The sequence below is a fragment of the Hippoglossus hippoglossus genome, chromosome 17 (genome assembly GCF_009819705.1).
Source record: "Hippoglossus hippoglossus isolate fHipHip1 chromosome 17, fHipHip1.pri, whole genome shotgun sequence".
Taxonomy (NCBI): Eukaryota; Metazoa; Chordata; class Actinopteri; order Pleuronectiformes; family Pleuronectidae; genus Hippoglossus; species Hippoglossus hippoglossus.
The window spans coordinates 17505085-17517517 of NC_047167.1; the positions used below are offsets into that span (position 1 = coordinate 17505085).

Here is a 12433-nt window from a genome sequence, read left to right on the forward strand (position 1 = left end):
AAAAAAATTTAAACTCGAGAGAAATTCGGTGATCTCGCGATATCTCCCCCTTAGCAACCGGGACGTTTACCCTGGTTACCACCCTCTTGCTAGCTGCTAACAACAAGACACAAGCTGAGGTGAGCGGCTGTTCCTCGCTTTCTTTTACTAACTTTACCGAAGCTTTCACACAGTTAGTTTCACTATTAAATCTTTAAAGTGTTAAATCAACGCTCCGTGAACTCTTCATGTTGTTTAACTAGCCTCCTGGCTTGTCCTGGGAAGAGGCTGTAGCTTCTCTAGCTAACGTTAGCTACCAGCAGACAGTTAATGGGGGACAAAGCTGATGAAGTTAGAAACCTTCCTAAAGTGAAAGTACAAATAAATAGACCCAATAAAAGAACCACATTCCCCTTTCTGCTCGAGTCAACTTGAGTAAGTACCTGCTTTTCAATATACTTAAAAGTACTTGAGTGTAGGCTGTTGATTTAGTGCATCATTAACTGTGTCCACTGTGGATTGTAAGAACAGTAGAGACTCACATTAATGAAGACCGCTGCAGATGAAGCTACTGAAAACACTTGAATTGTCACATTAATTAATGGCTGAGTCTCGGGCCTCTTCTGAATCCAGACGTGTCTAATGTTACTGCTCCTATTGTAGAACTGCTTGAATTACCCTCTCGTTATTGATTACTTTAAGAAATATAAGTTAAGATGTTAAATAGTGCATTGTTAAAATGTAGCAGAGGAAAAAGATATTTGCTGATGTAGAGGATTAAACGACTTAAGTACAGATGCATGAAATGTACTTTGTTACATCCCACCACTGCTGCCAACCAACCACATTCCTGCTGTACATTTCTGTATATTTATAGTTTTACCACTTGGCAGAGGAGATCCTTATATATACGTATATATCCTTCAAATTTGACGTTTCTCCAAACTAAATGCAGTATTTCAGTAAATGCACCATATGTTCCCTCTTTATTTCACTGTATTTAACTTTACTGTCTGTTCCCTCATGGTAAGACGGCCATTTGTATGCAGTCCCCGGATGAAAGCCAGCTCTGGTGCCGTGGCCCGTCCCTGTGGAGCCTGATCTCTGAACATGTTCCCGGGTCGGAATTGTCAAAGATCCGCATGGCACTGGGCCACTTCCTGGTTGACATGTACACAGAAGTGCACACTGAGGTGAGAGTTTTTTTTTTTTTTAACAACTGCAGTGTTTTTTATTTCTCCTGCCAGTCTACAGCTCGGTAGCGCTTGGCTTTTAAGGCTGTAACATTTCTCTTTGGCAGATTCATCATTCATGTTTTTTCACACTTTATCCCTTCAAAGACTCCAGACGCTGGGTCTGTTTCGAGTAGGATTGCTGCAGAATACCACCACAACATCTGCAAGAATTTCCACTTGAGACGGTTCCATCAAAAAATTTGCTCAGCTAAGCATTCCTGGCCAGATAGCTCAAGAACCGTCGTTTAGGGTTTTGTAAGGAGGTTAGTTTGGCTGCATACGCTCATTTATTACAATGACCAGACTCCCCAATAAAAGTGAAATGTGGGTTAACTGGCGTGGTGCCGCAGCGAAGTTCAAGTGGGAGCCAGGCAGACATCAATATTTACGCAAGGCCAAGTAAACTATTTGCCCCCAAAAAGCCCCTAGTACTCAGCTCTGGCTAAGTGACCTCACTCTAGACACATGCACTCTCAATAAGAGACAAAAGTACACGGCTAAGGTGGAGGGGCACACATCTCACTAAAAAGGCCACGTCGAGGTAAAGACTGAGGTTCTAAACTGAGAGAAGAGAGAAGTATTTTTAGAGATGGCTTTTTAATATATAGCTATGTCAGAAAATATGTTCATCACAAGTTCCAACAGCCCTGAGTCATGTCCTCATCTTTTTCTCACATGGTGCATTTTCATGTCTGCCAACCTCTCTCTTCTGTAGATATTATCAACTCTCCCCCCGCAGTGCACCAACAGGCCAGAAAAAAAACACACTCAGTCTGTCTCAGCTCTCAAACTCTTCCATGTACACACTGACCACATGTTGTTTCAGTGGCAGTTAACGTGTAAAGGCCACATGTGGCAACTACAGAACAGAAAGTCTGCTTTTCACACAGAAACATGCAAGATTCCCTCAAATTAATATACACACTGCCCTGCACATATATCCTCAGGGCTCAATCAGGTTCAAGTCACAATTAAATAATGACATTTTAGGTCAAATTTACATCACAAAACAGCATTTAGAGCAGAATTCAAAGGAGCATCAAAGAAACAAATCACAGAATAATTCAACTCATATATAGACACTCTCTTCTACAATGACAGAGAGAGAGAGAGAGAGAGAGAGAGAGAGAGAGAGAGAGAGAGAGAGAGAGGCCCACTAAGCTTAATGAGTCAGGGGGTCGGTATAACAGGGTTAAAGAGGCTAATCCTCAACTGTTGATAAGACTGTTAGCACATAACACGTATCAAGTGTGTGTGCATGTGTGTAACAGTTAGATAGATAGAGGGAGTGTGCATCAGCATGTGGGTGTGTGTTCTTGTACAGGGATCTTTGTGAGGACCACTTTGAGCCTGGAACTTGAGGACATATTGGCTGCTCCTCACTTTCAATGGGACCTTTAAGGGTCAAGATTTGCTTATAGGGCTAAGGTTAGAATAAGGACTATAGGTTAGAGTAAGGGAGACATTATGCCAATGGATGTCTTCACTAAGATATAAGTACAAGGTATATCCACCTACAGCTGTGTATGCAGCATGTGGTGGCTGAGTGTTTAGACCCTAGATGGAAAGAAAGTTTTAGCGTTTTGAGACATTTCCAGGGAAAAGTGAATACTCTCACAAAGCACTTTATCAGATATCCTGGCTAGTTCCTCCTTCTGCTCTCGAAATAGCCTCAGTTCTTAGTGGCATGAATTCAGGAAGCTGTTGGAAATGTTCCGTTGAGATGCTATCTCATGTTGATGTGATTAAATCACATCCTCTCTGCAGATTTGTCAGATGCACATCCATGCTGCCAATCCAGGCTGCTCAGCCACATCCCTGTGCTAATGGATTCAGATCTGGTGCTCACTGGGTGTTTTTTAGTTTTTTGGCACTATTCTCTAAAGACTTTTTTGCATGAAAATCCCAACAGATCAGCAGTATCAGAAAATACTGAGAAAAGTCCAACTAACTGAGATCCCATTTTTCCATCCATCCATTTTCTTTTCCTCATCTGAGGTCCAGTATATATTTAATCCCTCCAGCGAGTTCTAGGTTTACCTTGGGGCTCCCTCCCAGTTGGGCATGCCCGGGAAAATCCCCTACGGAAGGAGGTATCATGATAAGGTACACGGACCAACCCCCACTTTCCCTTACAAAAGAAGCAACAACTCCTCTTCGACCTTACTTCAAATGTCCGAACTCCTCACCCTCTAGCTAAGGCTGAGCCCACTGTCCTACTGAGAAACCCACTTCGGTAGCTTGAATCTTAGAGCCTGTGACCACAGGGGAGGGTTGGCACATATATTGATTGGTAGATGAAAAGCTTTGCCTTAAGGTTCTTCTCCTTCTTCACCACTATGGTCCAGTACAACAACCGCTGCACTGATCCTTCTGTCCATCTTCCCCTCACCTGTTAAAAAGACCCTCAAACTCCTTCACTTGGGCAGAGCAATCCACCGTTCTTTGGCAGAGAACCATAGCCTCAAACTCAGGAGTGGTGGTTCCGCTCCAATGTGGTCAGGAGGAGTTCTGCCCCACTTTAATGTTTGATGCGGACGTTTAATGAAGCTCCTGACCTGTATCTGCATGAGTGTGTACATTGCACTGCCGCAACATGATTCGCTGATTGGGTAATTGTATGAATAAGCAGTTGTTCAGGTGCTCTTAATACAGTGGTGGGTGAGTGAACATTTACTGTGGGGTGAACCATTGCCCTCTCTCTCTCTCTCTCTTTTTTCCCTGTCCTTGTCTATCTATCCCAGTTCCTCCTTTTTTCTCCTTTTTTTCCTCTCCCCTGTCCCATGTAATGAAATCCATCCCTCAGTAAGCCACTGTGAAAAGTAATATTGGATTTGCCGGCTACTCCTTCATTCCTTGGCACGGCCATTCCTCTCTCCATCAAGGTCACCATTGTCTCCGGCGGTGAGATCAAAAGGAATATTTGCCTCTCTTCTCAAGTCTGCCCACGGGGGCCATGCTCCCGTACCTGCCCCTATACTCTTCCTCTCTCCACCGAATGAAAATGAGCTGTTTTGGGTAAATGTTCTCTAAAACTCAATTTAAATAATTTAGAGTAGTAGCTCTCGGTAGTTTTTTTTTTCTCTAACTGACAGGTTTCAACAGTGTTCCCTTAAAATAGCTCCTGGATGAGATCAACGGTATCACAGCAGCGGGAGGGGGGGGGGGGGAATTCCAGGAACAACTCGTTAGCTAGTGGGGCCTCGAATCCTGAAACATAAACACCTCGACACCCAGAGACAGACGCAGGAGAACCGTGTGAGTGGAAAGGGCTGTGTGTGTGTGTCTGTGTGTGTGTAGTGGTGGGTTCCGTGTCCTCCGGTGTATTTCTTTCAAGTGGTGTTTTAAAACTTGACAAAATTGATTGACAGGCAACAGGTATTGAATCCTTCATTTTCACAAAGATATTTCACATTTTCTCTTTTATGAAACATTTTATTTTTATTTCCTTAGGCATTATGATGAAATATGGTTAAGTTGTTCTACATTAAAGGTGTGTGTTCGGATGCAGAATACAAACTGCAAAGTCCGGTCCTGGGCACTTAGCAGCTTAGCAGGAAGTCACGCATAAAGACTAACTTTTTCACTCTTTTCCTACAAATCCTTCATCTGCAGTAATCCGAGTAAAAATACACAGAGTGAAAAACGGCATGGTCCTGCAGCACACGAGACTTTGTCTGGTGAAAAGGCCCACCACAAAATGACTGTGCTCAGCCACATGTAGTTAGTGTTCCTCGCTTGCAGACATAATATAGTGTGAAAGCAGTTTTACAATGTGTGACACCGTTTTCAGAAAGTTTAAAAAAGTTGTATTGTGTCCTGTTCCAGGAACACTGTGTTCACAACAGTTCACAGTAAACAGGGTCAAGGAAACGGTGATGAAAAAGCTCTGACTTTTGAAATTTTGTAAGAAAAAATTAAGATATAAATTGAGAAAAGTTTTTTCATAAAAACATAAAATATATAATATACCTTCTATGTAACACATTTAGAAGCTTATGGTAATACACAACAGGGAAATGTTGGTCTAATATAAATGAACTTTGGTTCCATGTAAAGGAGTCCTGCCACTTACCTGCAGCATGTATTGTTACACTCATTCAAAGAAAGTGATATACTAACTGTGGTACTTCTTGAAGGCCGAGATTTGGTACGAGATGTGGCAGGAGAGCCAGCGAGGCGGAGGCCACGGCAGCAGGGCAGGGGCCCCGCTCCCACGTCAGCAGGGCTCCCCCCTGGCTGACCCCCCTGCCGTCAAAGAGCTGGTGAGGGCTGAGGTCAAGATGTTACTACAGATGCTCAGAGAAAGAGCCGGCAGGGAGGGAAGGTAGGTGTACGTTCTCCCACACTTAAATCTACTGTACATCATGAGTCAAGTGTACGGAAATGTTATTTATTATTTTTTCCTTTGGACATATTCTCCAAAAACATAATGGGTTAAATTAATTTGTACTTGTAGGGCAGTACTACTAAATCCAGTGATGATAACAGTAGGAATTTTATGTAAATTAGAAGAAACCCACTACATCCTTCCTGCAGGTTTTGTAGAAATCCATCCAGTAGAAGAGTAATCTTGCTTAAAAACAAACCAACCAAGAAACAAACAGACGGGGATGAAAGCCTTGGGAGTTATATTTATACTGGAAACATATTTATGCTGGGAAAATGGTACAGACACTGTGACAGATGACAAAGAGTATTGTCTTTAAAGTACAGCCGTAGCTTTATTATACTCCACATGTCCCCAGTTTTACAGCACAGCATAAAACATTCGTATTACGAGACAATCATTTATTTCTCAGCCATTAATTGAGCTTTATGAAGTCTGACAAAATGGCAGGAATTGGGCTTTTATTTACTTTTTATAGTTGAATTCAGATGGACATTTTGATACATACTTTTTTAAGGCAGTTTAGGTCCAGATGTACAAAACAGCCGTTAAAGTCAACTTTTGCTTGATCTATTTCTCTAACATTCAATAAACGGAATTTCTCTCTTGGTCTAATTTGTCAGTGTGAGAGACTTTTCTAAAACTGGATCGCAAGCACTTATTTATGTCTTTTTCACAAGCAATGCGACGGGACCGGGCAAGTAGGTTAAGACCCTGCTCTCACACTCTCTGTCATTTTTGCCTGAACAAAGAGAGCCATAAAATACTATATTGTGTTCCCTTGTCAGTAACAAATGGGATGGGAAAACAGTGGAACAAAAGGGTTTTTTTGCGTAGAAATGCTGCAAACTAATTTGGGAACAGTGGAACAATAAGACAATTATAGGAGGGAGACATCCATGCATTCCACGCCAACAAATACTAGATTTCAGAGCTTGATTGGATTAAAGGCGTGTTTAAACCTTACATCTGGGAAGCTTGGTACTTTGGGTGTCGCTTTTATGAAGAAGTTGTCCGTGAGGTATAAGAAGTGTGGTAATAAAACTTTCTAATTGCTGCAGCTAATCACACAACTCAGATCAGAGATGAGCTTGTAGCAATTTCTAATTTAATGACTTGTGTTAAAATATCTTGAAGAATGTCGTAAAAACTTTTGGCAGGATAATATCAGTTAGTAAAACTGCCTTTCCTAACACACCCTCACTTTACAGTTTAATAGCCTAAACGATGTGTCACAATGTGTATGTGTGAGTGTGTGTGTGAGTGTGTGTGTGAGTGTGTGCAGTCGTGTGAGCTGGTAACTATCCCAGCAACTGGCTCGCTGCTGCCAGGAATGTTGCCCCATGACACCTCTCTGGTTTCACTGAGGCCTTTTATGAAAAGCACAGATGGACTGTTCTCTGTTTTTGTGACAAACCATTTATTGCCTGTCAATTTGTCGCCTTCCTTTTTATTGTGATTTTGTCTGTGTCCATATATGTTGTGGTTTTAAGCTGAAGGCAGCAGGAGACTCTTCGGTGATGTGGGGTTTTGTCTTTGTGTGTGTGTGTGTTAACAGGTTTGTGCCAGGTTGACTTAAAAAATTCAATGACCTGTCTATTGTCCCAGTGGGATCATTTGTATTTAAGACAACAGTGTCCACACAAATCTCAGCTGAATACAAAATATGGACAATACATTGAATATAAAGACATTAAATAACATAAAGGTCATCATGATCCGTGAGATATTCTCTGAGAAATTAATGAAAATTTTGTAAAACAACCGATACAATGTTAAAAATAAGTGAAAATGAAATAGGTTCTTTCCTGACTCATACCACATCTTTCCACCAAGTTCTGTATTCATTTGCGTAATCCTGCAAACTCGCAGACGGACAGACGGACAGACAAACAAACGCAGATTAAAACCTTGGCGTAGGTAACAAACGCTGACAAAAATATTCCCGCATTTTAATCTCCTGCACAATTAGAAGAATTTTGGAATTTAAACCGTAACACTGGTGCTTGTTGTGGCAGCTCTGTTGAGAGGGACAGCAGCACGGACGGATGTTTAAGTTGACAATCAAGTCACCATGAGGCCACTGAGGCACCATGACTTATTAAAGTGCCACTGAGCAAGACACGGACCGAAGCCGGATTCGCTCACACATCACAAGTCACTTTTGTAAAGTGCTGCGGCTCGGATGTAAATGGATTATAATAAGGACCATTCAGACGGAGAAATGTAGCCCTTTGTTACTGGCTGCATGGGAACAACGCCAGAAAAGTATTGGTGCCACACAAGGCAGCGGCAGCACAAATCGCTTTTGCTCTTTGAAGTTGGCTTTAGTATACTTGTTGATTTTGACGCATGGTACTGTGTGTGTGTGTGTGTGTGTGTGTGTGTGTGTGTGTGTGTGTGTGTGTGTGTAACTGTGTGTTTCCGGCCTTTGATCGTACGATTAATTAGGCTAAGTCCCACGTGCATATCGGGGCTAAAACTGTTCACACTTTAATCGCACTTTCACTTAATATTGCTCCTCAACCAACTTTGTCTCTCCTTTTATTTAAATTTATTATTATGCGTTCTCATTTATTATGGAAATTTGAGAAAGTATTTCCAAAGCATCAGCAGAGAAATGCAACAACACTGAACTGGATTTGCAGCAAAGACCTAATGCAACTCATCTGTGTGAGTTCACATAAACAGTGTCGAGGAGGACGACACTAGTTCTCATCCCCACACCAGATTTCTCCTGTGATTTGAATCATTTGTCTGAGGGTGTGGGTGTGTACCTTGTAAAAGTCAACTGATTTATCTTATTGGCCTCCTCCTGTGTGGCCCTGATGCCCCAGCCATCCACCCACACCTTAATGTCATTGTCTGAGCAGCCGGAGAGAAGGCATTTTCCCTCAGTCAAAAGCTATAAAATGAAGCAGAACTGACCAGACTCCAGCTGCCTGCACCAGGAGTTGGTTTCTTTTTCTCCCATCATCAGAGATCATTCTGAAAATCCATCTCTTTGCTTTTTACCCATTGAATCTTGTAAATACACATGTTGAATAGCTTTTATTCACCTTACAGCACCAACAGATCGACCTGCATAGAGCAACACTGTGACTTCTTTTCAGACTCGGTGCAGCTACTCAATTAAGTGCTTTACAAGTGAAAGACAAGCTGATAAAAAGACAAAACTACAGACTATTGCACATGAAAAATAGAGATCATAAACGTGAAATAATGAAACCAATAAAATTGATGTACGGCAATAAAAATAGATTTAAATAATCTAAAGTAAAACATCACGTTTCAAGATGTTAACACTCTCAGGTCATGCACATTCTTCAGCACACCAAGAAAGAGCAGATAAAGTAAACTGATTGAGGTTTCATCTCTGTCTGTGCTGTCGTTGCTATAGAGACGGCGAGGAGCTCCTATTTCGGTACAAACCTGAGACTGTAAACTACGCCCTTGGTCACTTTGACAGACGTTACAGGGACTGTACGAGCCCTGGAGACACTGAGAACGGAAGCAGGTTTGTAACACTGGTTGAAAAGATTTTACTGATGTGATACAGTGCTTCTCATCGTGTAGAAAATCTCTTTAAATCACCTCCTCTCCCTCAGACCCAGCTCCTGCTGTTCAGTCCAGTCCAGCGCTGAAGACGAGATAGAGGCAGTGAGAGACAAGCTGAACGTCATTGACATTGACCAAGTGGTGGACCGCCTCAGGTAAGTAGCACACAGCAGTGGTTCCAAAACACTTTGGCTTCACTTTTATGGGAGCTATCATGCCGTCCATCTTCATATACAGTCTATGGTCCCAACCTATAGGTTAGGAACCACTGGCATAGAGGGTCCAGCCATGACGCAGCAATTATCACATATGTAAATGATTTGATTTGTAACACTAATGAGAAGACTCACATCACTTGTGTTGACTGTATCTTTTTCTTTGTGGAATGAGTTTTCCTCCATTACACTCCATCCCTCCTTCCCTTCCTCTACGTCCCTTTCTTTGAGGCCCACGGGGAAGCGCAGTCGCTGGGGCTACTCTCTCTCTCTCTCTCTCTCTCTCTCTCTCTCTCTCTCTCTCTCTCTCTCTCTCCTCCTCTCTGTCTCTCACTCTCTTTCTCTTTCTCTCTCGACCATTTCCTGAGGAACCAGAACAAAAGGCCCCATTGTCAGAAAATGGATCCCAGACAGGACGAGAGCGAGCAGATTCTTTTTTCATTTAAAAGTAGTGAATAAAGTCTATGGTTATGTAACCAGAGACAGGGGAAATTGGGGAGAGAGGGAGGAAAAAGAAAGATAGGACACTGTTTCCTCGGAACTGTAAGAAAACCACAGAGACTTTACTCTGGACAGACGTCAGGTCTGTGCCTTTCTGCTTATATATATACAGCCATTACATTTCATATGCTACTCATAAAATTGCCCATGTTCATAAAATAAGTATAATAAATTTGTTTAATAAATGTTAAGTTGTCTTAATAATTTAAGTCCTGGTTGAGTTTGTGACACCTTTCGCAAATGTGGTGTAATAATGCAGGACAGAAAATGTTGTTATTGTCATATTGTGTTACCTCATTCAGTGATGGATAGTGCTTTAGTGTTTGTGACACTGAAACACATAGTTTCCACTTTGACGCAGTTTTTAATTTTGGCCTCAGCTCTTTATTTAATGAAAAGCAACTGTGCTGATGATAAATGTCAACACTATTTTCTTTCTATCTATGTCTCTGTGTGTCTGTGTAGGTCTGTGCTAATGGAGGAATGTGAAGTGTTGAAGAGACTGGTGCAGGATTTGAAGGTAAGACGAACATGATGGAAAACAAATTCATCTTTATCTTTCAGCCGCCAGAATAATAAGTGATCCAAATTCTAAAAGTATTTATAGGAAACCAGGCTGCAGTCAAAGAACTGACTGATGTGCTGTTGTTAGACGATTTATTTCAGAATTACAACCTTGAAAGGATCCTGATTCTACAGCCTATTCATATTACACTATATGTACATTATGATCATTCTTCAGACATCTCTGAGTCCCTTGCAATTGCACTCTGTGAAATTTACTAGAATGTAACAGCACACTTTTAGGATTTGTACAATGTTTATCCAGTTTTATTAGATTGATGTAATTTGTTAAATGGTTAATTTATACATAAATATAAAATCATTACTGAGTGTCCTACAGAATTTATTCAGTCTGTGGCAGTAGTGCGGTTGCACCTGATCGCAAACACCTTTCATTCTCATGTGCAACAAAGCCTGAGTGACAGGCAACAGACCAGAGACCAGAAGTTTTGGTGAGAGATCTGCATTGAATGCCACTGGCAGCTACACACACAGCTGCAGCTGAAACTGAGGTGTGGCCGTCTGCGTGGACGGTAAAAAGTTTATGAACAGTAGTGCAAGTGTGCGAGAAGGAGAGACCAAGTGAGCATGAGGCAAATAGTGCAGCAGACTGATCTTACAAGGAGAGTGTACATTTTTGGGGTTCGTTATGAAACTGTGGCACGCCAAATTAGAATATGGCGGGTCGCCACAGTCTACATTCCTAATGGGATACACTGACTGTATTACTATGGTGATTATTTCCATTAAAGATGTATTGATTTCCTCAACCAGGGGCACTCCTTTCCACAAATTAAAACTTTAAACTCTAAAGTTTGAATCACTCCTTGGACTCCCACAGGTAGCTCTTTTAAATCTCTATTGCCACTGAAATACTACCAAGGTATCCATTTACACACACACACACACACACACACACACACACACACACACACACACACACACACACACACACACACACACACACACTCACACACACACACACACACACATAAACACAAAGACAAACTTGCACAAGCACACTTGAGGCCTGCAAGGGCTCAGTCTAAAAGCTTGTTTTTCCATCTGTCTGGCCAAGAGCTTTGCAGTGCTGAGTAAGGTCAGTCTCCTTCCAGTCACTTAAATGGGTTACTGCATACATATACATACATGTAGACACACACATAGACGAAGACACACCTACAATGCGTGCCTACAATCTGGTTACACTGTCATGCGTGTTTGGCATTATGAAAGAAACAGGGGGGGAGATAGTTCCAGGCCAGATGTCAGGCTTTTCTGCAGAGCAGATGTGAAGTGGGGAGTTCTCCCACATGTGTGTGACTGTCTGGAAGTATTACATTGCCACTTTGTCTGCAAACAAAATAAAGCGGAAAAATGGGAATTAGCACATGGAGGAAAAATGACCTGTCAATAACCCGATAAAGTCAGTTTGTCAGGTGTTTATGCAGAAAATCTTCAAATGTTAAATAAAAAATGGCAGCGATGTGAAGATGAACCAAGAAGCACAGATGATGTTGGTAGAACACGTCATCAGGAATTTTTACCATAAGCAAAATAATAATAATTTAATAAAATTCTAATTCTAAAACTTCTTATTGCTGAGACGATGATACAGGAATTGGAAGCTGTAGAGGAGCTAGTGAGCTTTAAAGTAGTGGTTTGCAATTCGCACTTTTCTCACCTTTTTTCTTTTTCTGCTGCAAAAGACAAGTCAAACAAGAGGCATTCTCGTTCTTACTGGATTTTTTGCTTTAGTTACCAAACAAAAATATCTAAAATATTCCATTAGTCAGAGGAACCTGATTCAAATTCTGAGCACGTGAACGTGTGGGAAGGAGAAAAGGAATTTGGTGTCTGGTCCAAACGTGAAGATTTTACACATGTGAAGAGCAAAGCAGGAAACATTTGAACTTTTCCAACTCAAATCTCAGAGCATGATTGTGAACATCTGTTTAGTATTTTTCAAGGCCTGTCACAATTAGCTGGAT

At 41.6% G+C, this 12433-nt stretch overlaps 1 protein-coding gene across 1 annotated transcript in view; it reads left to right on the forward strand.

The window, feature by feature from the left end:
• The first annotated feature begins 7 nt into the window (after positions 1 to 7).
• ccdc24 (coiled-coil domain containing 24) overlaps positions 8 to 12433 on the forward strand; it is a 16266-nt gene continuing 3840 nt past the window's right edge. The window contains exons 1-6 of the mRNA XM_034613872.1: positions 8 to 119; positions 1011 to 1172; positions 5354 to 5541; positions 9005 to 9121; positions 9213 to 9317; positions 10344 to 10398. Coding sequence (XP_034469763.1) covers positions 1023 to 1172; positions 5354 to 5541; positions 9005 to 9121; positions 9213 to 9317; positions 10344 to 10398 — 615 coding nt within the window. The 5' untranslated portion in view covers positions 8 to 119; positions 1011 to 1022. The remainder of the gene's footprint in view (positions 120 to 1010; positions 1173 to 5353; positions 5542 to 9004; positions 9122 to 9212; positions 9318 to 10343; positions 10399 to 12433) is intronic.